Source organism: Pongo abelii, chromosome 6 (assembly GCF_028885655.2).
Source record: "Pongo abelii isolate AG06213 chromosome 6, NHGRI_mPonAbe1-v2.0_pri, whole genome shotgun sequence".
NCBI lineage: Eukaryota > Metazoa > Chordata > Mammalia > Primates > Hominidae > Pongo > Pongo abelii.
This window is the reverse complement of record NC_071991.2, coordinates 111,011,932-111,038,203: the sequence shown is the minus strand read 5'-3', so window position 1 is coordinate 111,038,203 and position 26,272 is coordinate 111,011,932. Positions and strand designations below refer to the sequence as shown.

The following is a 26,272-nucleotide window of genomic DNA, read 5'->3' as shown; positions in this document are numbered from 1 at the left end:
ATTGCTGAATTTTTACCTATATGAAGTAACCTAAATGACAGAAGATCCATAAAAAAATAAGTCACATATCTTACAATACTACCCTATAAACAGGTTGGAAAAAATGAAAATTTTTGTATGCTGATGTACGTAGGACCCCATAATAAAATCCCAGTAACTCTTAATTTTTCACAGTCAAATTTTGTTTTCTTCCATGTCTTATGTTGTTTCATCCTATTTTAAACCATTTATTGAATTCTATGACAACAGGAAGGACTAATATGGACTAGTGGAAAAGTACATAGTAAAGAAGTCACATAATTGATCTAGTGAAGAAGGCAAAAGTCTTTTAGCAATCTGTACTAATGGTGGCAGTCTAAAGAAAATGTATGCCTCTAAATAGAGTAGTATAAAGCAAATCCGAAACAATTAAGCAATTCTTCTGCTCTTATTTGGGTATACACATGATGGAGGGTCATCAATATCATGCATTGGGATTTACTCTCTTTAGTATGGAAAATATCTGATCTAAACAAAGAATAGAGATTTCTGTTTAAAAAATGCTTTGGAGATGGAGAATTGCCACATATACCACACATGAATAACCATTTTGTAATGATTTAGAAGGTACTTCAGGATCTTATATTGTTGAACATTGCTTTTTACTATATTGTAGAAGTACAGAAATAGCAAGAAAAGGTATCATTAATAGACTACTAGGAAGATGAGGGCTTACATTAAATTCATTCATTCTGCCTGGTATCTATCCATTTACCCATCCATCTATCCAGTCATAAATCTATTGATCCATGGATGCATCCATTTATCCACACCATCCATTCATTCATTTACACACTATGGGATTTATGGGGATACAATGTTGCACAAAATAGATTTTTTTTTTTGTCATGGAACTTTTAGAAAGAAAAATACACAATGGCTATACTAGATAACGGGATTTTAAGTAATCTTTTCCCTTGTAAATGTTTAACTATGTAATTTTGACTGATACAGATATTTTTATTGTTTCAAAGCTTTCTATCAACTCATCTGATCCCTGTAGCATCCTTTTGAGGTAGTAACTATTAGTCTTCTTATTTTATGGTTGGGGGAATAAAAGCAGAGGAAAAGTGAATAATTACCTATGGTCACTCAGCTAATAAATAGAAGAAGCAGGATTTGAGCTTATGCAATGACTCTTCAGACACCGTGACACTGTGTTCTGAACCCCACAGCTATATTGTCTCTCAATATTAGAAGTATGTTAATACAATCATCAATACTGCAATATTATCAGCAAGAATAACAATAATAATATATGCCACTTTTACTGCTTATAATAAACTTGTCACTATTGACAACTGCTTATAGACATGCACTAGTTTAATCCTCCCAGTGATCAAATGAGTTAGGCATTATTGTGCTTCATTCATAGAATGAAAGATAAGGCACAGAGTGGTTTAATATCCTGCTCAAGATCAAACAGCTTATAAGAAAAAGAGCAGGTATTTGAATCAGGTCTCTTATTCTAAAACCCAGATTCTATGCCAAGCAGCCATAAAAAAGAAGAAGATCATGCCGTTTGCAGAAACATGGATGGAGCTAGAGGCCATAATCCTAAGTGAACTAAGGCAGGAACAGAAAACCAAATACTGCATGTTCTCACTTTTTTTTTTTTTTTTTCAGATGGAGTTTCCCTCTTGTCGCCCAGGCTGGAGTGCAATGGCATGATCCTGGCTCAGTGCAACCTCCACCTCCTGTGTTCAAGTGATTCTCCTGCCTCAGCCTCCTGAGTAGCTGGGATTACAGGCATGCACCACCATGCCCAGCTAATTTTTGTATTTTTAGTAGAGATTGGTTTTCATCATGTTGGCTAGGCTGGTCTCGAACTCCTGACCTCAGGTGATCCAACCACCTCGGCCTCTCAAAGTGCTGGGATTACAGGCATGAGTCACCACTCCCAGCCCGCATGTTGTCACTTGTAAGTGGGAGATAAACATTGAGTACACATGGACACAAAGAAGGGAACAACAGACACTGGTGCCTACTTGAGGGTGGAGGGTAGGAGGAGAGAGGGAATCTAAAAACTACCGCTGGGCACGGTGGCTCACGCCTGTAATCTAGCACTTTGGGAGGCCAAGGTGGGCAGATCATGAGGTCAGGAGTTCGAGAACAGCCTGGCCAACATAGTGAAACCCCATCTCTACTAAAAATAATAATAAAAAAAATTAGTCAGGTATGGTGACAGATGCCTGTAGTCCCAGCTACTTGGAGGCTGAGGCAGAGGCAGAGAATCACTTGAACCCGGGAGGTGGAGGTTGCAGTGAGCCAAGATTGTGCCACTGCACTCCAGCCTGGGTGACAGAGTGAGACTCCATCTCAAAACAAACAAACGAACAAACAATCAAACAAACACAAAAAACTACCTATCAGGTATTATGCTTATTATCTGGGTGATGAAACAATCTGTACACAAAATCCCCATGACACACAACTTACCTATAAAACAAACCTGGACCCTTGAACCTAAAATAAAAGTTAGAAGAAAGAAAGAAAGAAAGAAAAAACCCGCATTCCTGACCACTTGCTAAACTTCCAGCTAAATGTTTAATGAAATAAATATTGTGTATAGGCCGGGCGCAGTGGCTCATGCCTGTAATCCCAGCACTTTGAGGTCAGGAGATCAAGACTATCTTGGCTAACATGGTGAAACCCCGTCTCTACTAAAAGCACAAAAAATTAGCCAGGTGTGGTGGCAGGTGCCTGTAGTCCCAGCTACTCAGGAGACCGAGGCAGGAGAATGGTGTGAACCCAGAAGGTGGAGCTTGCAGTGAGCTGAGATCACACTAATGCACTCCAGCCTGGGCGACAGTGCAAGACTCCATCTCAAAAATAATAATAATAATAATAATAAGTATTGTGTATAAAAAATATGACATACATTGGAACAACATGGCCAACTAGATGCAGCCAGGTGGAACAGCTGCCGCTAAGGGACTGGGACTACTGGTGCACTCCTAACAGATCTGCAGAGGGAAGGCACTGCGAGTGCAGGGAGGGACGACACAGAAGCTGGGCTGAAGGGGAGGAAGGTGGGAACCCTGCAAGAGGCTACCTTGCACCGAGACTCCTACCTGGCCCCCACCGACTCTGGCAGAATGGGTGAGTTGAACTGGCAAGGAGCAACCTGCTCTCATTATAGAAGTCTGGAATCCTGGAAGGAGGACACCCCTTGACCACCATGGACACTTGAGTTGGCAGGGAAGGCTGCTTAGAGAAGTCTTAGGGGTAGCACATCAGCCAATGCAGAGCCCCAAGGGTTTGGTGTGAGAGCATCTGTAATAAAGCATGGGCAGGAATGCCCATCCCCCTAGGCTCCACTTGCACCCATAGCAGACTTCGGTCCTGGGGAGACTGTCAGACCTAAGCTCTGCAGGGCAGTCTTGCTTATCAGATGATGCCAGTCCTACCTGAGCAATCCTTGGTCTGCTGGCCTCTCCCAGGACCCCAGCCTGTCCATGCCTGCTTGCATTGCATCCTCAGGTGCCCTGGGGGCCCATTCATAGCTCCTAGGCTGGCAGACCATGCCTGACCAGCAGACAGCTCCAGCAGGGCAGCCAGCATACGTGGTCATGCACCAGCCTGCCTGCTCCCTTCCCAACTGCAGCTTCCTTGGGGGCCCATGGCCACCCCCACATCACTTTGCTGGTGTGTGTGCACACACAAATTTTGCCTTCCCAGCCCTGCCAGCACATGTATATGCATGCACCCTGCCTTGCCACTGCTGCCAGTGGAAATGCACTCTGCCCCTCCTTTCCTGCTGTACTGCCATTGCACTTGGCACAATTGGTGGGCACAGAGCCTGACAGCCCCACCCCCACCAGCACCTCACCCCCACCAGTGCCCCACCCCTGTACCAACACTGCCACCAGGGTGAAACTAGGCACTGGAGAACAGCAGACACTCCCTCACCCTGAGTGGCCACCCCCAACTGCATTAATGCACAGAGAGGGCACACACAGGCCTGCATCTGCCACTGCTCTGACACTGTGCTAACACCACCACCAGTGTGACTATGTGCAAAGTTACCAGTGGGGACCACCAGAGCCATGCTATCTCCATTGCTGCTGTGAATGCAGGCATGGAGGAAGGCACCCCAGCACCTGCTAGCACCCTGCCAAAGCTGATGAGCATGTACCTTGCTGTGTTGCCACTGCTGCTGCTGGCATATGTGAATGAGGACAGATCCTGCTGCCACCACCCTATGAAACACTTTGGCTGGATGGCACCCATCAGTGGGTAGGGGCCAGTGGTCCAGGAGCACCTTGGCTCCACTGGTGCAGTGGGTTCCTAACCTCGAGGAGATGGAGAAGAAAGTTGGGCCTGTTACAAGTCCTTCAGAGTTAAAGCATGCAGCCCAGGAGATGGGATCTGAATCTTGGTCCCTAAAATATTCCAAAAATAAAGCCAGTCAACTGAACCCACCTTATACCACAATCAAACTCTCAAGATCATCAAATAGGATAAAATGAAAAAAAAAATCCAAAGGACAGCAACTTCAAAGATAGAAGGAACATCAGCCCACAAAGATGAGAATGAGCCAGTACAAGAACTCTGAAAACTCAAAAAGCAGACTGCATTCTTTCCCCTAAATGACCACACTACCTCTTTAGCAAGGGTTCTGAACTGGGCTGAAATGTCTGAAATGACAGATAGAATTCAGAATATAGATAGGAATGAAGACATTGAGATCCGGAAGTATGTTGAAACCTGATATGGTTTGGCTCTGTGTCTCCACTCAGATTATCATCTTGAATTGCAATTCCCATGTGTCAAGAGAGGGACCTGGTGGGAGGTGATTGGAACATGGAGACAGTTTCCCCTATGCTGTTCTCATGATAGTGAGGGAGTTCTCATGAGATCTGATGGTTTTAAAAGTGTCAGTTTCTCCTGTGTGCTCTCTCTTTCCTGCTGCCATTGTAAGATGTTCCTTGCTTCTGCTTTGCCTTCTGCCATGATTGTAAGTTTCCTGAGGCCTCCCTAGCCATGGGAAACTGTAAGTCAGTTAAACCTCTTGTCCTTATAAATTACCTAGTCTCGCGTAGTATCTTTATAGCAGTGTGAGAGCAGACTAATACAGAACACAATCCAAGGAAGCTAAGAATCATGAAAAAATGATACAGGAGCTGACAAAAAAAAGAATGTAACTGATCCAATAGAGCTGATGAACACATTACAAGAATTTCATAATGCAAGTATTAATAATAGAACAGAGAACACTGAGAAAAGAATCTCAGAACTTAAAGACTGGCTTCCTAAAATAAGACAGCCAGACAAGAATAGAGAAAAAAGAATAAAAAGGAACAAACAAAACCTCCAAGAAATATGTGATTATGTAAACAGACAAAATCTATGACTCATTGATGTCCCTGAAAGAGATGGGGAGAATGAAACCAATTTGGAAAATATATTTCAGTATATTATCCAAGAGAACTTCTCCAACTTAGTTAGAGAGGCCAACATTCTAATTAAGGAAATGCAGAAAAACCCAATAAGAACCTTCTTAAGGAGGCCATCCCCAAGACACATAATCATCGATTCTCTAAGGTCAAAATGAAAGAAAAAACGGTAAAAGCAGCTACAGAGAAGGGTCAGTGTAACTACAAAGGGAAGCCCATCAGTCTAACAGAAGACCTGCCAGCAGAAACCCTACAAGCCAGAAGAGATTGGGGGCCAGTATTCAACATTCTTAAAGAAAAGAAATTCCAATGACTAACTTCATATCCAGCCAAACTAAGCTTCATAAGCAAAGGATAAATAAGATTGTTTTCAGACAATGCTGAGGGAATTTGTTGCCACCAGACCTGCCTTATAAGCAGTTCTGAAGAAAGCACTCAAAGTGGAAAGGAAAAACCATTAGCAGCCACTACAAGAACACACTTAAGTACACAGACCAGTGACACTAAAGCAACACACAAGTCTGCATAATAACCAAATAACATCATGATGACAGTATCAAATCCACACATATCAATACTAACCTTGAATTTAAATGTGCTAAATGCCTGTAATTAAAAGGCATGGAGTGACAGGCTGGATGAAGAACCAAGATCCATTGGTATGCTGTCATCAAGAAACCCATCTCACATGCAGTGACATGTGTAGGCTCAAAATAAAGGGATGAAAAAAAAATCTACCAAGCAAATCGAAAACAGAAAAAAGCATGGGTTGCAATCCTAATTTTAGACAAAATAGACTTTAAACCAACAAGGATTTAAAAAAAAAAGGCTGTTACATAATGGTAAGTGGTTCAACTCAACAAGAAGAACTAACTATCTTAAATATATATGGACACAACACAGGAGCACCCACGTTTATAAAGCAAGTTCATAGAGACCTTCAAAGACTTAGACTCCCACACAATAGTGGGAGACTTCAACATCCCAGTGACAGTACTAGACAGATCAAGGCAGAAAATTAACAAAGATATTTAGGACTTGAACTCAGCACTGGTTCAAATGAACCTGATAGACATCTACAGAACTCTCCACCGCAAAACAGCAGAATATACATTCTTCTCCTCACCACAGGGAACATACTCTAAAATAGAACACATAATCAGACAAAATGCTCCTCAGCAAATGCAAAAGAACTGAAATAACAACCACTCTCTTAGACCACAGCACAATAAAAGTAGAAATCAAGACTAAGAAATTCACTCAAAACTGTACAATTACTTGGGATTCAATAAACTGTCCCTGAATGCCTTTTGAGTACATAATGAGATTAAGAAAGAAATCAAGAAGTTCTCTGAAACTAGTGAGACAAGACATACACATACCAGAATCTATGGGACACAGCTAAGGCAGCGTTAAAAGGGAAACTTGTAGCACTAAATGCCCACATTAAAATGTTAGAAAGATGTCAATTTAACAACCTAAAATCACAACTAAAATAACTATAGAACTGATTTGATTTGGCTGTCTCCCCTCCCAAATCTCATCTAGAATCGTAGCTCCAATAATTTCCATGTGTTGTAGGAGGTACCCTGTGGTAGATAACTGAGTCATGGGGCCAGTTTCCCCCACACTGTTCTTGTGGTAGTGAATAAGTCTCACAATATTTGATGGTTTTATAAGGGGTTTCCCCTTCCACTTGGCTCCCATTCTGTCTTGTCTGCCACCATGTAAGACATAACTTTTGCCTTCCATCATGATTGTGGGGCCTCCCAAGCCATGGTTTTTCTTTATAAACTACCAAGTCTCTGTTATGTCTTTATCAGCAGCATGAAAATGGACTAATATGGTAAATTGGTACCAGGAGTGGGTGCTGCTGTAAAGATACCTGAAAATGTGGAAGTGATTTAGAACTAGGAAACAGGCACAGGGTGGAACAGTTTGGAAGCTCAGAAGAAGACAGGAAAATGTGGAAAAGTTTGGAACTTCCTAGAGACTTGTTGAATGGCTTTGATCAAAATGCTGATAATGATATGGACAATTAAATCCAGGCTGAGGTGGTCTCAGATGAAGATGAGGTACTTGTTGGGAACTGGAGTAAAAGTGACTCTTGCTATGTTTTAGCAAAGAGACTGGCAGCATTTTGCCCTTGCCCTAGAGATTTGTGGAACTTTGAACTTGAGGGAGAGGATTTAGGTTATCTGGTGGAAGAAATATCTAAGCAGCAAAGCATTTGAGAGGTGACTTTGGGGTCAGGCACAGTGGCTCATGCCTATAATCCCAGCACTTTGGGAGGCTGAGGTGAGCAGATTATGAGTTCAAGAGATCAAGACCATCCTGGCCAACATGGTGAAACCCCGCCTCTACTAAAAATACAAAAATTAGCTGGGTGTGGTGGCATGCACCTATAATCCCAGCTACTCAGGAGCCTGAGGCAGGAGAATCACTTGACCCAGGAGTCGGAGGTTGCAGTGAGCCAAGATTGCCACTGCATGCCAGCCTGGTGACAGAGCAAGACTCCCTCTCAAAAAAAAAAAAAAAAGTTCGGAAAATTTGCACCCTGATAGTGTGATAGAAAAGAAAAACACATTTCATGAGGAGAAATTGAAGCCGGTTACAGAAATTTGTATAACTAATGGGAAGCCAAATGTTAATCACTAAAACAATGGAGAAAATGTCTCCAGGGCATGTCAGAGACCTTTGTGGCAGCACCTTCCATCACAGGCCTGGAGGCCTAGGAGAAAAAAAATGATTTCATGGACCAGGGCAGTGCCCCCCTGTGGTTTGCAGCTTAGGAACTCAGTGCCCTGCATCCCAGTTGCTCTAGGCATGGCTTACAAGGGGTGAAGGTACAGCTTGGGCCATGGCTTCAGAGGGTGCAAGTCTAAAGCCTTGGCATCTTTTCCATGTGGTGTTGAGCCTGTGGGTCCACAGAAGTCAATAATTGAGTTTTGGGAACCTTTGTCTAGATTTCAGAGGATGTACGGAATTGCCTGGATGTCCAGGCAGAAGTTTGCTGCAGGGGAGGGACCATCATGGAATACCATTGCTAGAGCAGTGTGGAAGGTAAATGTGGGATCAGAGCCCCTACAAAGAGTCCCCACTGGGGCACTGTCTAGTGGAGCTATGAGAAGAGGGCCAGTATCCACCAGACCCCAGAATGAGAGATCCACCAACAGCTTACACCATGCACCTGGAAAAGCCACAGACACTCAACTCCAGCCCGTGAAAGCAGCCAGGAGGGAGGGCTATACCTTGGAAAGCCACAAGGACAGAGCTGCCCAAGACCAAGGGAATCCACCTCTTGGAACAACGCGACCTGGATGTGAGACATGAAGTCAAAGGGGATCATTTCAGAGCTTAAGATTTAGCTGCCTCACTGGATTTTGGAATTGCATGGAGCCTGTAGCCTGTTAGATTTTGGCCAATTTCTCCCATTTGCAATGGGTGTATTTACCCAATGCTTGTAACCCCATTGTATCTTGTGAGTAACTAACTTGCTTTTGATTTTACAGGCTCATAGGTGGAATGGACTTGCCTTGTCCCAGATGAGACTTTGGACTGTGGACTTCTGAGTTAATATTGAAATGAGTTAAGACTTCAGGGGACTGTTGGGAAGACATGACTGGTTTCGAAATGTGAGGACATGAGATTTGGGAGGGGCCGGGGCAGAATGATATGGTTTGGCTGTGTCCCTACTCAAATCTCATCTTGAATTGTAGCTCCCACAATTCACACATGTCATGGGAGGGACCCCATGGGAGATAATTGAATAATGAAGGTGATTCACTACTACTGTCCTCATAGTAGTGAATTAGTCTCATTAGATCTATTTATTAGTCTGATGGTTTTATAAGGGGTTTCCCCTTTGCTTGGCTCTCATTCTCTTTTGTCTGCCACTGTTTAAGACGCTTTTCACCTTCCACCATGACTGTGAGGCCTAACTAGCCATGTGGAGCTGTGGGTCCATTAAACCTCTTTTTCTTAATAAATTACTCAGTATTTGGTATGTTTTTATCAGCAACATGAAAATGAACTAATACAAGAACTGAGAGCAAACTAACTCCAAAGCTAGCAGAAGATAAAAAATGACCAAAATCAGAGCTGAACTGAAGGAGATTGAGACAAGGAAAACCATTAAAAAGATCAACAAATCCAGTTGGATTTTTGAAGAAAATAATAAAATAGACAACTATCTGGAAAAATAAAGAAGAAAAGAGGGAGGATACAAGGAAACAGAACAGAAATGATGAAGGGGATATTACCATTGACCACACAGAAATACAAATAACCATTAGAGAATATTGTGAACACCTCTATGCCCACAAACTAGAAAACAGAAGAAATTGATAAATTCCTGGACACATACACCCCCCAAGACTGAACCAGGAAGAAATTGAATCCCTGAATGGACCAATAATGAGCTCCAAAATTAAATCAGTAATACATAGCCTGCCAACCAAAAAAGTCCATGACCAGATGTGTATTAGTTTTCATGTTGATGATAAAGATGTACACAAGACTGAGAAGAAAAAGAGGTTTAATTGGACTTACAGTTCTGCATGGCTGACGAGGTCTCAGAATCATGGAGGGGGGTAAAAGGCACTTCTTACATGGCAGCAGCACAAGAAAAATGAGGAAGAACCAAAAGCAGAAACTCCTGATATACCCATTAGATCTCGTGAGACTTATTCACTATCACGAGAATAACACGGGTAAGACCGGCCCCCATGATTCAATAACCTCCTCCTGGGTCCCTCCCACAACATGTGGGAATTCTGGGAGATACAATTCAAGTTGAGATTTGGGTGGGGAAACAGCCAAACCATATCATTTTGCCCCTGGGCCCTTCAAATCTCATGTCTCCACATTTCAAACCAATCATGCCTTCCCAACAGTCCCCCAAAGTCTTAACTAATTTCAGCATTAACCCAAAAGTCCACAGTCCAAAGTCTCATATGAGACAAAGCAAGTCCCTTCCACCTATGAGCCCATAAAATCAAAAGCAAGCTAGTTAGTTCCTAGATACATTAGGGATACAGGTATTGGGTAAATACTGCCATTACAAATGGGAGAAATTGGTCAAAACAAAGGGGTTACAGAGCCCATGCAAGTCTGAAATCCAGTGGGGCCATCAAATTTTAAAGCTCCAAAATGCTCTCCTTTGACTTCAGGTCTTACATCCAGGTCACACTGATGGCAAGAGGTGGGTTCCCATGGTATTGGGCAGCTCTGCTGCTGTTGCTATGTAGGGTACAGCCCCCCTCCAGGCTGCTTTCACAGGCTGTTGTTGAGTGTCTGTGGCTTTTCCAGGTGCACAGTGCAAGCCGTCAGTGGATCTGTCATTCTGGGGTCTGGAAGACAGTGGCCCTCTTCTCACAGCTCCACGAGGCAGTGCCCCAGTGGGGACTCTGTGTGGGGTCTCCAAACCTACATTTCCCTTCTGCACTGCCCTAGCAGCGGGTCTCCATGAGGGCCCTGCCCCTGCAGCAAACTTTTGCCTGGGCATCCAGGCATTTCCATACATCTTCTGAGATTTAGGCAAAGGTTCCCAAACCTCAGTTATTGACTTCTGTGTACCCACAGGTTCAAAATCACATGGAAGCTGCCAAGGCTTGGGGCTTCTACCCTCTGAAGCTGCAGCCCAGGCTGTATGTTGGCCCCTTTCATCCATGGCTGGAGTGGCTGGGACACAGAGCACCAAGTCCCTAGGCTGCACACAGCACGGGGACCCTGGGCCCAGCCCACCAAACCACTTATTTCTCCTGGGCCTCCAGGGCTGTGATGGGAAGAGGTGCTGTGAAGGTCTCTGACATGGCCTGGAGACATTTTTCCCATAGTCTTGGGGATTAACATTAGGCTCCTTGCTACTTATGCAAATGTCTGCAGCTGCCTTGAATTTCTCCCCAGAAAATGGTTTTTTTCTTTTCTGTTGCAGTCAGGCTGCAAATTTTCCAAACTTTTATGCTCTGCTTCCCTTATAAAACTGAATGCCTTTAACAGCACCCAAGTCACCTCTTCAATGCTTTGCTGCTTAGAAATTTCTTCTGCCAGATACCCTAAATCATCTCTCTCAAGTTCAAAGTTCCACCCCTCTCTAAGGCAGGGGCAATATGCTGCCAGTCTCTTCACTAAAACATAGCAAGAGTCACCTTTGCTCCAGTTCTCAACAAGTTTCTCATCTTTGTCTGAGACCAACTCAGCCTGGACCTTATTGTTTGTATTGCTATCAGCACTTTGGGCAAAGCCATTCAAGAAGTCTCAAGGAAGTTCTGAATTTTCCCACATTTTCCTGTCTTCTTCCAAGCCCCCCAAACTGTTCCAATCAGTTCCAAAGTCACTTCCACATTTTGGGGTGTGTTTCAGCAATGCCCCACTCAACTGGTATTAGTTTACTATATTAGTCGTTTTTCACACTGCTGATAAAGACATACCTGAGACTGGGAAATAAAAGAGGTTTAATTGGACTTACAGTTCCACATGGATGGGGAGGTCTCAGAATCATGGTAGGAGATGAAAGGCATTTCTTACACGGAGGTAGCAAGAGAAAAATAAGGAAGAAACAAAAGCAGAAACCCCTGATAAACCCATCAGATCTCGTGAGACTTATTCACTATCATGAGAATAGCACTGGAAAGACTGGCCCCTGTGATTCAATTTACTTCCCGCTGGGTCTCTTCCACAACACGTGGGAATTCTGGGAGATACAATTCAAGTTGAGATTTGGTTGGGGAAATAGCCAAACCATATCAAGATGGTTTCACAGCTGAATTCTACCAGATGTACAAAGAAGAAATTGTACCATTCCTGCTGAAACTATCCCAAACAGTTGAAGAGGAGGGACTCTCCCCTAATTCATTCTATGAGGCCAGCATTATCCTGATACCACAACCTTGCAGAGATACAACAATAAAAGAAAAATTCAGGCCAATATCCTTGATGAACATTGTTGCAAAACTTCTCAAAAAATACTGGCAAAGCAAATCTGGCAACACACCAAAAATCTTATCCAGCATCTCAGGCTTTATTCCTGAGACACAAAGTTGGTTCAACATCTACAAATCAATAAATGTGATCTAAACAGAACTAAAGTCAAAAACACATGATTGTCTCAATATATGCAGAAAAGACTTTCAATAAAATTTAACATCCCTTCATGTTAAAAACTATCAATAACATAGGTATTGAAGGAATAAACCTCAAAATAATAAGAACCATCTATGACAAACCCACAGCCAACATCACACTGAATGGGCATAAGCTGGAAGCATTCTTCTTGAAAACTGGCACAAGGCAAGGATGCCCTCTCTTGTCACTCCTACTCAACGTAGTATTGGAAGTCCTGGCCAGGGCAATCAGGCAAGGGAGAGAAATAAAAGGCATCCAAATAGGAAGAGAAAAAGTGAAACTATCACTGTTTGCAGATGACATAACTCCATATCTAGAAAACCCCATAGTCTTGGCTCAAAAACTCCTTCAGTTGATAAACAACTTTAGCAAAGTTTCGGGATATGAAATCAATGAACTATAATCACTAGTATTCCTATACACAGACAACAGTCACGATGAGAGCCAAATCAGAAATGTGATCCCATTCACAATGGCCACAAAAAGAATCAAATACCTAGGAATACAGCTAACCAGGGAGGTGAAAGGTCTCTATGATGAGAACTAAAAACCACTGCTCAAAGAAATCAGAGATGACACAAACAAACAGAAAAACATTCCATGCTCATGGACAGGAAGAATCAATACTGTAAAAATGGCTGTATTGCCCAAAACAATTTATAGATTCAATGATATTTCTGTCAACCTACCAATTACATTATTCACAGAATGAGAAAAAAACTATTTTAAAATTCATGTGCAACCAAAACAAAGCTCAAATAACCAAGGAAATCCTAAGTGAAAAGAACAAAGCTGGAGGCACCATGCTACCTGAAACTCTAGTATAGGGTCAAACTCTAGCATAGGGTCAAACTCTAGTATAGGGTTACAGTAACCAAAACAGCATGGTACTGGTACAAAAACAGACACATAGACCAATGGAACAGAAGAGAGCAGCCAGAAATAAGGCTGTACACCTAAAACCATCTGATATTTGACAAAGCAGACAAAACAAGCAAGGGGGAAAGTACTATCTACTCAATAAATTGTGCTGGGATAACTGGCTAGCCATATATGGAATTTTGAAACTGGACCCCCTTCCTTACACCATATAAAACAATTAACTCAAGATGGATTAAAGACTTAAATATAAAACCCCAAAGTATAAAAACCATGGAAGACAACCTAGGAAATACCATTCTGAACATAGAAACACTCTGTACCTTTGTTTAAGTTCCTTATAGATGCTGAATGTTAGATATTTATCAGGTGCATAGTTTGAAAATATTTTCTCTCATTCTGTAGGTTACTCTGTTGATAGTTTCTTTTGCTGTGCAGAAGCTCTTAAGTTTAATTAGGTCCCATCTGTCAATTGTTGTTTTTGTTGCAATTACTTTTGGTGTCCACTCTGGACAAAGACTTCATGACAAAGACACCAAAAGTAATTGCAACAAAAGCAACAGTTGACAAACGGGATCCAATTAAACTAAAGAGCTTCTGTATAGCAAAAGAAACTGTAACAGAGTAAACAGACAATCTACAGAATGGGAGAAAATATTCTCGAACTATGCATCTGACAAAGGTCTAATAAAGAACTTAAACAAATGTACAGAATAAAAGCAAACAACCCCATTAAAAAGTGGGCAAAGGACCTGAACAGACACTTTTCAAAAGAAGACATAACATGCAGCCAAGAAGAATATGAACAAAAGCTTAATATCACCGATCGTTAGAGAAATAAACATCGAACCCACAATAAGAGAGCATCTCACAACAGTCAGAATGACTATTACTAAAAAGTAAAAAATAAAAGGTGCTGGCAAGGCTGTGGAGCAAAGGAAATGCTTATACACTGTTGGTGGGAGTGTAAATTAGTTCAACTATTGTGGAAAACAGTGTGACAATTCCTCAAAGACCCAGAAACAGAGACACCATTCCACCCAGCAATACCATTACTGGGTACATACCCAAAGGAATATAAATTGTTCTATTACAATGATACATGCACATGTATGTTTATTGCAGCACTGTTCACAACAGCAAAGACATGGGTTCAGCATAAGTGCCCATCAATGGTAGACTGGATAAAGAAAATGTGGTACATATACATGATGGAATACTATGTAGCCATAGAAGAGAATGAGATCATGTCCTTTGCAGGAACGTGGATAGAGCTGGAGGCCATTCTCCTTAGCAAACTAATTCAGGAACAGAAAACCAAATACTGCATGTACTCACTTATAAGTGGGAGCTAAAGGATGAGGACACATGGACACATAGAGGGAAAAACACACACTGGGGCCTACCAGAGGGTGGGGTTTTGGAGGAGGGAGAAGATCCGGAAAAATAACTAGTGAGTGCTAGGCTTAATACCTGGGTGACTAAAATCTGTATAACAAATCCCTATGACATGAGTTTACCTGTATAACAAACCTGCACATGTACCCATGAACTTAAAATAAAAGTTAAAAAAAGACATATGCATCCAAAAAACGAGTGAAATATATACATTGTCTAAATGTAACTATTAGAAATAAGTTTAAGTTTAAATTTAAAATAATCTTTTGATAATTCCTAGTAACATAAATAGAACTTTAAATTTTGCCTTTCCCCCTAATTGCACAAAGCGATGATTCTGGGCTATCTGTATCATATCAAGGGATATCTGACTCTGGTATGGACTCCTTGGTATTTCTTGGCTGATGCCTTTTAACTAGGGTGAAAGTGTGGGGTAAAAAATTAGCAGAGTTTTCTATTAGCATACAAGCACTTGAGTCCCTGCCACTGAATGGTTAACAAAATCAACAAAGTCAATAGTCACAAAAGTCATTATTTACAGGTTTTCAAGTCCAGACTTCTTTGAAATAGTGATGGATGGTCCCTTGCTGCCAATAAAAAATTGTAAAAATCTGTCTATGTTACAAGAGTCCAATTCTAACACAATAAAGGGGAGACTATGGGCAGAACACCTAAAGCCAAGTTTATGATTTCCCAATCAATAACCAAAGCTATTAGCACAAGGAAGTGAGATCCATAATGATGGAGAATTTCTGTTGTTCCCTCTCTCCATTAGATGCTAGAGTATTGAGAACAGATTTTATATTTTATAACTTACTTTGTAATCTTAGGATCTAACACAGTGCCTGATGGAGTAGAAGTCAATATACGTTTGCTTCACAAATAAATGACAACTTCCATGATAAAAGGTTCATGTGTCTGCAGATTTCACAGTTTTGAAGAGATTTTCAGTAATATTCAGACATTTATACAAAGAACTTAAATGATTTCCAAGGTCACAGTTTCTTAATAATAAGCATGGCTCTAGAACTTAGGCCTACTTACTCCTAATACAGTGTGCTTAGCTATATTTTTAAATATCAAAATGCATATACTATGAGCATAAATTTTATGGGTCAATTAAAAATTTCCTAACATATTATTAGATGGTATCTGTCTTTAAGCTTATAATATATTTTCCTTCTAGGGTTAATGCTGGAATCACACATATGTCAAGGGAGAATCCAGTTGACCACTGAAATTTCAATTTTCAGTGTAAAATGAAGAGGTTATCTCTGATGTGTGCTTGCTAAACACCTTAGAGATCTAGATTTCTGACTATATATTTGTATGTCTTTATTTTGGTCAAAATTTAAAGCACATTATGCAATCCCTGTAAAATAAGCCCTTGGTGCTTGAGTATTATACTAGTTTATCTTTAATAAATTAAGCTAAACAATCTGAATGCTGCCTTTGGTGGCCAAACTCTTCTGCTATAACATGATCAATTATCTATATTGAATAATTCAACTCTTCAAGAAATAAATGACACATCCCTTTACAAATGTAGTGACCAGCCTGGGCAACCTAGTGAGACCCCCATCTCTCCAAAAAAAAAAAAATAGCTGGATGTCGTGGCATATTCTTGTAGTCCCAGCTTCTAGGGAGGCTAAGACAGGAGAATTTCTTGAGCCCAGGGGGTCGAGGCTGCAGTGAGCCATGGTCACGCCACTGCACTCCAGCCTGGGCAACAGAACAAGACCATGTCTCAAAAAAAAAAAAAAAAAAATTAGCTATATCTTGCAAAGTTTCCATTCTGTTCTGACTTAACTGTGCATGCCCTATTGGTATATATGAACATTTTCAAAGAAAACTTTTCAATGACTGACATCTGAAGAACAAATCTGTGTCTCAAACTATGTTTGAAGTGATACCCTTTCACTAGTAGTCTTTTAAAATACTAAATATCAAATTTAGTTCTAAGAGATTACATAATTCATTTTTATAACTTAGATCAGTAATTCTCAAATAGAAATATAGCAGTGTCTCAGAGGGAGAGAGAGAACAGTATAAGATATTAAATTTATTAAAGGGGACATAAGCTGGAAAAGGTTGAGAGAGCTTGTCACAAAGAAAAATTATCTGGACATCCCTGGAGATCTTTCATCAAATGGAAAAAAGAAAGTTCACAAAAGTTAATTGATTTTAAAAACATAAATGAAATCTAGAACAAATTAATTTTAATGACTATTTTCAAAGAATGATTAATTTGTTAATTATGAATTCTAAAACTAGAAGTTGGCATATGTATGGAATAATATGGACAATATTGGACTGAGGCCAAGAGAGAGCTGAGTTCAAGTCAGTTCTCTGCTATTAAATAATGGAGTCCTTCATTGTTCTGAATTTATGTTTTCTTATGTGAATATGAAGGGACTAGCCTAGATGATTGCTAAGTGACCTTAAAGTTCTACCCAATTCTCGTTTTTTTTTTTTTTGTAAAAGCATTTTATAGCCCCCACACACACTAAAAATAGCACATAGTACATATGTAGAGAGATAATGGCTGCAATTGTTTTCATAACTAGAACTTAAGTCCCTGACTATGGCAGACAGACTAGGAGATCATGGATTTTTTTTTTTTTTTTTTTTTTTTTTGAGACCTAGTTTCACTTTGTCTCCAGGCTGGAGGGCAATGTCGCAATCTCGGCTCACTGCAACATCCGCCTCCTGGGTTCAAGCAATTCTCCTGCCTCAGCCTCCCGAGTAGCTGGGACTATAGGTGCACACCACCATGCCCAGCTAATCTTTGTGTTTTTGGTAGAGACGGGGTTTCACCATGTTGGCCAGGATGGTCTCGATTTCTTGACCTTGTGATCCGCCCGCCTTGGCCTCCCAAAGTGCTGGGATTACAGGCATGAGCCATTGCGCCCAGCCAGAGATCATGCATCTTAACCAAGTCTATATATCAGAATCACTTGTGAACCATCATCCTCTTGGAAAATCTTATTTGAACATCTCTCCCAGTGATTTTTGACATCTATCTCTGGTTTTAAAAACTACAGTTCTAGACTCTCTCGTGACAAAATGTTTCTTTGGGTTGCAAAAACCTATGCTAACATGGGAAACAAATGCAAAATCATAATTAATTTCAAAATAGATCATTTCTTTCCTACCCATTTGTGGATAAACACAATCTCTCTTATTTGTGATTCTCACTGGATCAGAGCTGATCACACCTTAGATATTTAACTTTTTTTCCTTGAACCCATCACAGTAGAAGATCGGGTAATAGAAACTCAGTTGGCATTGAGATAGAGTATGTATAAATAAAGAGGAACACACATATGTATTTTAAGTTATATATGTATATATGTTATATACATATTTGCATATATTTCATACCTCATATCTTCTGTTTGCTCCTCCAAATCTACTTGCCATCCTTTCCACCATTTTCCTCCCTGTTTTCTGCTGCGGGAGACTGACCTGAATGAACTATAATAGTTCCCATGCCCTCTGGCCAATAGGTAGCTCTGGTAGGACATCATAAAAAGGGAGAAGAATGAATTCAGTTTATTATGCTCCCGGATCACTCCTGGCAAAGTCGTCTTCAACTGGCTGTGTCCCTTGACCAGGTCTCCAGTTGGTAAGCTCTTTATGGCACTCTTTGCTTTCAAGTTCTGATAAGTGTTCCCTTCCCTTATCCCTTGAAGGATGGTAAAAGCTCTGATGCAACTGACCCCAGTTTGTCACACTAGTTCTTGTGGCTTCTCTTCCTTTACACTTTATAAATAGACCCTTGTAAATAAATCCTCCTGGAATTATCTTATTTGAGCATGCTATCTATTTCCTATTTACTGGGTTCCTGACTGATACTGTTTTTTATGTTAATGGTGCCTTTGAGAATATTTGATTAATACCAAAAATCGTGGAATGCATGGAGAGTTGAGCTTTAGTTTGTAAAAAAAAAGAAAGAAAGAAAGAAAGAAAAAGCTCTAATTCTTCTAAAAACAGTATACCTTAGCAGCTGAAGAAGAGTGTGATAAATTGTGTTGAAATTGAGGTAGTGGTGGATATGAGAAAATGGGACATTGGTCTGATCTGTGATATGGAAATAAAGCAAGGAAGTGTGAATTTTAACTGAATGCAAACACCAAGTCACAAGGCTGAGGCTGTTAGTATTTCTTTTCATGCTCCAGAGACACTTGATCTGTAATATTGCATTCATCTGGGGGCAGCTCATTAACAGAAAAATACAGGCAAGCTGGAAAGAGTTCATAGAGGAGTAACAAAATGGTAAAAAGCACTGGAGGATTGACATGTGAGAAGAGATTAAAAAGATGAAATCACTCTGCTTTAGCTAAGTGGTGACTAAGGGGGAACATGTCAACTGTCTACATTATGTGAAGGTTATAAATTCCAAAAGAAAGGCAGTGATTACTACAAATCAAGGTAGTGCTCTGTGTAAAGAGACACATTAACAAGGGAAAAGTTTAGATCAAATAACAGGACCATTTTCTAATGTAGAGCTATATTATGTCTTATAAAGCTAAGTGTTACATATTATAGCCTTTGAAAAAGACAAAAATGAAACAAATTACAAATCATTTCTTAATGATATATATTAATTCTCTGTAGCTAGATAGATTACATATCTATCCATCTATCTATTGATATATCTTAGAAATCAGCCTTTTACAAATATATATCAGAATTAAAATAGTGACTGGTGCTATTACTATAGGTTTTGTGCTAGATGTTTAACAAGAATCTTGTTTAATTTTTAACATTGTACTTTGACAATTAAGGCAACTGTGGGTTAGAACATCTGAGCAACATTCAGAAGGTCATCCAGCTAGTAAGCAGCAGAGCCAGGAAATGGACCCAGGGGTCATTTCCATTCCTTTGCTAACTAACTCCTGAACAGTTAAAATATTTCAGTACATTATCATATCTTAAATTTTCATTATCACATTATTTACATGGCTATATGAACTATTTTACTAATTTCCATAAAGCATTTTGTTGCTGATTTCCTTGACTACATAGCAATGTATTTCAGGTACCTTGAAATATAGCTACTTATGGTCATCAAATCTGCAAGGCACAGACATTTCCACAGCCATTACCCATTCTTGAGCAATCCATGTGGTCGCCACCTATTCTAGCTATGTGGATGAGATAAAGCTCAAATAATTTCATTTCTTTATCCTTCTAGACACTAGTCACTTATAATTTTAGAAAATAATTTCTCCATCCACTACTTTATGCATTTCAAATTACCTAATAAGTTATACCATATTAATGAGGTTTTCATTTGAAAGAAATTATGCTATTGGGCTCTTTTTAAAAAGAAAAACTAATCACCTTTCACACTTCATATATTTTTTCAGTTTAATTAATAGATATTTTGAAAGAAAACCATGCTCATGTATAATATTTCAAACAGTACAGCGGACCATAAAGTAAAATGAATACAGCCCCCATTCCTCTGCCATCTTTAAGTTCTGTGGATAGAAGTAAGTACTGCTAACATTGTCTTTTGTATCCTTCCAGGAGTTTTCTATGTACATATCTGTAAACATTTTCTTTTTTTTCACTTAGCCATTTATCTTGGTTATCTTTGCATATTAGCACATAAAGTGCTACTTTATCCTTCTAAAACATTCTATTGTATGGGTTATTTATCCAATGCTCTTTCGAGAGGGACATTTAACAGGTTTGTAGAGATTGTTAAACACACAATTCTGTTATGAACATAGATCTGTATTTATCTTTGTATACTTTCCCATACTGATAGAGCAAATTTCTAGCTGGGGCATTTCTGGGTCAAATTGTGTGCAGTTAAAATTTTTATAGGTTTTTACCAAAATTACCATCCCCCAACTTGAGTTTTATGACATAAAAAAAGTGTGACAGTTTAAGCAGGCTGTTCATATTTTAAAACTCATATCGAATTTCAAGGTGTGATGGTATCAACTTCTGCTTTGTGGGCATAAAATGGCCATTTGCAAAAGAACATTTTATTCTACATAAATGTATTAGTCCTGGGTCAGGCTTACCTTTGCCCCGTTATATTTGCAAGTCAATAACACGTGTCTTATCTGTGTTTTCCCATGGCTTAATTAAAATAAATGTACCAATGTTTAAAATAATGAATTTGATTACTTCTTTGTTCTAGGCTTTTTCCTGGGCTATTTCTTCTACCTGGACAATCTGCCTTGCTCCAACCTTGCATGTCTAAATTCCACCTACCCTTCATGCTTTATTTAAAATGATACCTTCCCCATCTGAATCATGTTTCCTTCCTCAGAACTTTCAGCACCTCTATTTAACCCTTTTGTAATAAAACTATACATTTATAAATCCCTGAAAATGATAGCTGTCATTATTAGCAGGCTCTGGATCTCTTCAGTTCTATAAATGTTCTTATCTTTCCCTGTTTGCACTTACCTGCTCCATGGATGAATTTAGTCCAAGCTACATATTCAGTGTTGTGATACTACTTTTATTTTATTTAAAAAAATCCACATTTTCATTTTTAACATCAACTAATTAAAATAATATTTTTATCCTAAAGTTCCAGGATTTCCAATACAGCAGAACATGATTTAAAAATATCTGTTTGGAACTTAGCTCATAAACAAATACAACTTTAAAAACTGCCAGTTAAATCTGAAACATACTGGCGGGAGTAGCATGGATGCTATCATATTCAAGGCCTTTAGAGGGAGACTAGCAGGGTTGCAGGCTAGCATAGTTGACACGCCATTGGACCTATTTATAGAGCTGAGTTGTTTTTGCAATGTCAACTGTAACATTATACCTATTTTAAGCCTCAGTATCTCAAATGTCAGCCTCTACTAGTCGTACAGTTCTCTCTTATTTGATATCAGAGAGCCCAATGGAGCCTTCTGAAGTATCTAGTCAGATTAGCAAAGATAATTTTTTAGAAGTTCCTAATTTATCTGACTCTCTTTGTGAAGATGAAGAAGTTACTTTCCAACCTCGTTTCTCCCCTCAACCAAGTAGACGAGGTTCTGATTCTTCTGAAGACATATACCTGGATACCCCATCTTCAGGTACTAGAAGAGTTTCATTTGCTGATTCCTTTGGATTCAATCTTGTGTCTGTTAAAGAATTTGATTGCTGGGAATTACCAAGTGCTTCAACCACTTTTGACTTAGGGACGGACATTTTCCACACAGAAGAATATGTTTTAGCCCCACTGTTTGACTTGCCTTCTTCAAAAGAAGATCTTATGCAACAACTCCAAATACAGAAAGCAATACTGGAGTCAACTGAGTCTCTTCCTGGGTCTACAAGTATCAAGGGTATTATTCGAGTTTTGAATGTTTCTTTTGAGAAGTTAGTATATGTAAGAATGTCTTTAGATGACTGGCAGACACATTATGACATTTTAGCAGAATATGTTCCTAATTCATGTGATGGTGAAACTGACCAGTTCTCTTTTAAGATTTCATTGGTTCCTCCTTATCAAAAAGATGGCAGTAAAGTTGAGTTTTGTATACGTTATGAAACTTCTATTGGTACATTTTGGTCAAATAATAATGGCACAAATTATACATTCATTTGTCAAAAGAAAGAACAAGAGCCGGAGCCTGGAAAACCATGGAAAGAAGCTCCTAACCGACAAATAAAAGGCTGCTTAAAGGTAAAATCAAGGTGAGGATATATCTTACATATTTTATTATTCATAATCTTAAAGTTTTTATGTCATTCTTTATTTCGTGTGTTGTAAGAAAGTCACTCTATTTACAAATATACTGCTTGCTATGTAAAAAACAATGGTGCCAGGCTTTAACAAGGTCAAAGCTATTAAAATAATAGCACTGTGTTACCCTTTCTACAAATGTGAGAAAAAAATATGGCTATAATGCAATAGGTTGGGAGAGAAGTGCACTGTGTATATTACTTGCCTAATGAGTTATAAATTATTCCTTTTCAAACCATGAAATCTAGATTATCACATATAAAATTATTTACTTTGACATTTAAAGTACTTTTATTTTCAGTCGTTTTTAAATATCTGTGCTTTCCTTTGAAACAGTTTTGATTAACATAAAACTATATTTCAATATGTATCTAGTTCTCAGAAATTTGTAAACTTCTCCCAAAAGCTGCAAATAACTTTTAAATAATTGTTTGAGTTATACAGGGATGTTTGAAGTGATACATGTTAATTTAAATTATAAAAGAAATGACTTCAATGATTAACAGAAAGAAATAAGTACATCAGTGATATATGAGTTACACACAAAATTTCATTAATTATAACCAAGAATAACATTATGGAACACAAATTAGTATAATTTAGTAAAAGTCACTGGAGCAGAACAAAAAATGACCCAAATATAAATAGGGATATTCAGCTATATAGATTAGAGATTTGGGATGTGACCCCTCATTAGTAACCTTGCTCTCTTGTTAACGTGAAAAATAAGAAAAACTGGCGTTCAGCTGTCTCAATAGTACATAGCTGGCTAATTTCTGTGACACTAGGTAAGTAGAGAAAACATTCAGGAGAAGTGAGACCCCTTCTGCTCCTCAGTATCCCAGAGGGAAAGTCTACATTGCTCCAGCCACAGGCAAATGTTTGATCATCCTCTGAGTGCTCCATCCTAACTGTCCCTAAACCCAAGGATTTTGGTAACTGTACCAGAAATAGTGTAATATAGGAAATAGGAAAGGGAACTGTTTGGGAGTCAAGACACCCAGATTTAATTCTCTAAGGGGAATTTAATACAAAGCATAAGACATGATATTGGGAAATTTTTTTTAAACTTATGCTTTAAAGGATAAATAATAACTACTAAATGCATTGTTCCAATATATTAATAAACTAAATGCAGTATAGATGGAAGCAATTCAAACATATACATTATGTTTATTTTCATTTTCCTTTAAAGTCATTTGAAATATTGGCTTAATCAACTTTGTGAATTAGGCCAGCTTTCTTGGTCTAAATCAAACTTTCTTTGATTTTAACTGATGCTGTTAGGAAAGAGAGTATAATAATAATCTCTACATAGGCTAAAATAATAATTTGGATGTTTATGAAATTACTCTAACACATTAGCTACACTAACAAAATAAGTTCAACATTATTTAGCAAACTAATTTATATGCATAAATATATACATATTAAATACTTTAGAAATGAGATCATCATTAGTGAATATCTGTTAAACACACTGCAACTTGCTCTATATGTTAGAGAAAACAAAATTTAGAAAAGGCGCAGCATTATTGTCTAAAAGCTCATAAAAGAGGCAGTGTTGAACTTACCGGATTTTTCTGCAATTTAATGCAGTTTTAAAGTTCAAGCAATACCTGCTGAACTGTGGTTTGGATAGGGGATTCCTTTGATTCCTTTGATAGGCCAAACTTGACTGATACCAAGACAGAGACTAGCCAACTGATAGGCCTCATCTTCTACCTTGGTCATAATATTTTTGGAACTTCTCCTAGTTGAAGATATGTAGAACTATATGTATCCACACATATATTTGTATTCAGAACAGTAATCATTGGATTCACAGCGGACACCATTCAAGTTTTAATATTGCTTTGGGGAAAAACCTGAGAAGAACTAAACCACAAAATGGTCTGAAGGCCTGTAAAGTTTCCTAATGAGTTATAAAAATAGAAAAAATCTCTCTCTCTCAAAACCACAAATACATTTTCTACACTTCTGTAACTTAAAAATGACCAACATAATTCAAACCACATTTTGAAAAAAGCATTTGCCTCTGGAGGAGGCATTTTGTGCTGAATTTCAGTCCAACATGAATTTTTACATCTGATTTATATACCACTCAAAATGGAGTGTATAAAGGAAATCCTGACAGATCCTTAGAACAGCATGTGCCATAATAGAATATTTATACAGCTTTTCCATGATATAATTTATATGCAATGGGGTTTCAAATATTCCTAAAACTCACACAAGAGAGCATTATCAAATTTCTAAATGAATATTGCAGTTGGATTTTATTGTGAAGAGTTTGGTTAGAGAAAAATAGCACACCTTATTGGTGTTATTTTACAAAATGTGTACTTGACTAAAATAAAAATGAACTAATACTTATTTGATCAAAAAATTATAGCTACTAAAATCTGCTCTCTCCAAATAGTTACAGAATCTAAATGGGTCATTTCTGAGCACTTCTACACTTCCTATGTAGCTTAATTTGGAGGTTATTTCTTTCAGAAGGTAAAAACAGAATATATATACGTATGTACATGTATACATATATGTATGTATATACGTAGGTACGTGTATACATATATGTGTGTATATACGTAGGTACGTGTATACATATATGTGTGTATATACGTAGGTACGTGTATACATATATGTGTGTATATACGTAGGTACGTGTATACATATATGTGTGTATATACGTAGGTACGTGTATACATATATGTGTGTATATACGTAGGTACGTGTATACATATATGTGTGTATATACGTAGGTACGTGTATACATATATGTGTGTATATACGTAGGTACGTGTATACATATATGTGTGTATATACGTAGGTACACGTGTATACATATATGTGTGTATATACGTAGGTACGTGTATACATATATGTGTGTATATACGTAGGTACGTGTATACATATATGTGTGTATATACGTAGGTACACGTGTATACATATATGTGTGTATATACGTAGGTACACGTGTATACATATATGTGTGTATATACGTAGGTACACGTGTATACATATATGTGTGTATATACGTAGGTACACGTGTATACATATATGTGTGTATATACGTAGGTACACGTGTATACATATATGTGTGTATATACGTAGGTACACGTGTATACATATATGTGTGTATATACGTAGGTACACGTGTATACATATATGTGTGTATATACGTAGGTACACGTGTATACATATATGTGTGTATATACGTAGGTACACGTGTATACATATATGTGTGTATATACGTAGGTACACGTGTATACATATATGTGTGTATATACGTAGGTACACGTGTATACATATATGTGTGTATATACGTAGGTACACGTGTATACATATATGTGTGTATATACGTAGGTACACGTGTATACATATATGTGTGTATATACGTAGGTACACGTGTATACATATATGTGTGTATATACGTAGGTACACGTGTATACATATATGTGTGTATATATGTATATACGTATATACATACATATATACATGACTTTTTCTTTATACCTGCAAATAGATTAGTAATAGTGTGTAATATCAGTCATAGTTAAAATGAAAATCAGGCTGCCCTAGTGTAGAGAATAACAGCTAACTTCAATTCTTCTTAATACAAAAGTTAATTCGCTATCAGGGTCCCTAAGATTGTATCTTCTGAAAGTGTCAATAATCCCTTCTAATAAGTATGGAATGAATGAATGTGGAA

General features: G+C 38.6%; 1 protein-coding gene across 1 annotated transcript in view; it reads left to right on the top strand.

Moving 5' to 3' along the window:
• The first annotated feature begins 21,713 nt into the window (after nt 1-21,713).
• PPP1R3A (protein phosphatase 1 regulatory subunit 3A) overlaps nt 21,714-26,272 on the top strand; it is a 43,626-nt gene continuing 39,067 nt past the window's right edge. Inside the window, exon 1 of the mRNA XM_002818362.4 lies at nt 21,714-22,508. Coding sequence (XP_002818408.3) covers nt 21,727-22,508 — 782 coding nt within the window. The 5' untranslated portion in view covers nt 21,714-21,726. The remainder of the gene's footprint in view (nt 22,509-26,272) is intronic.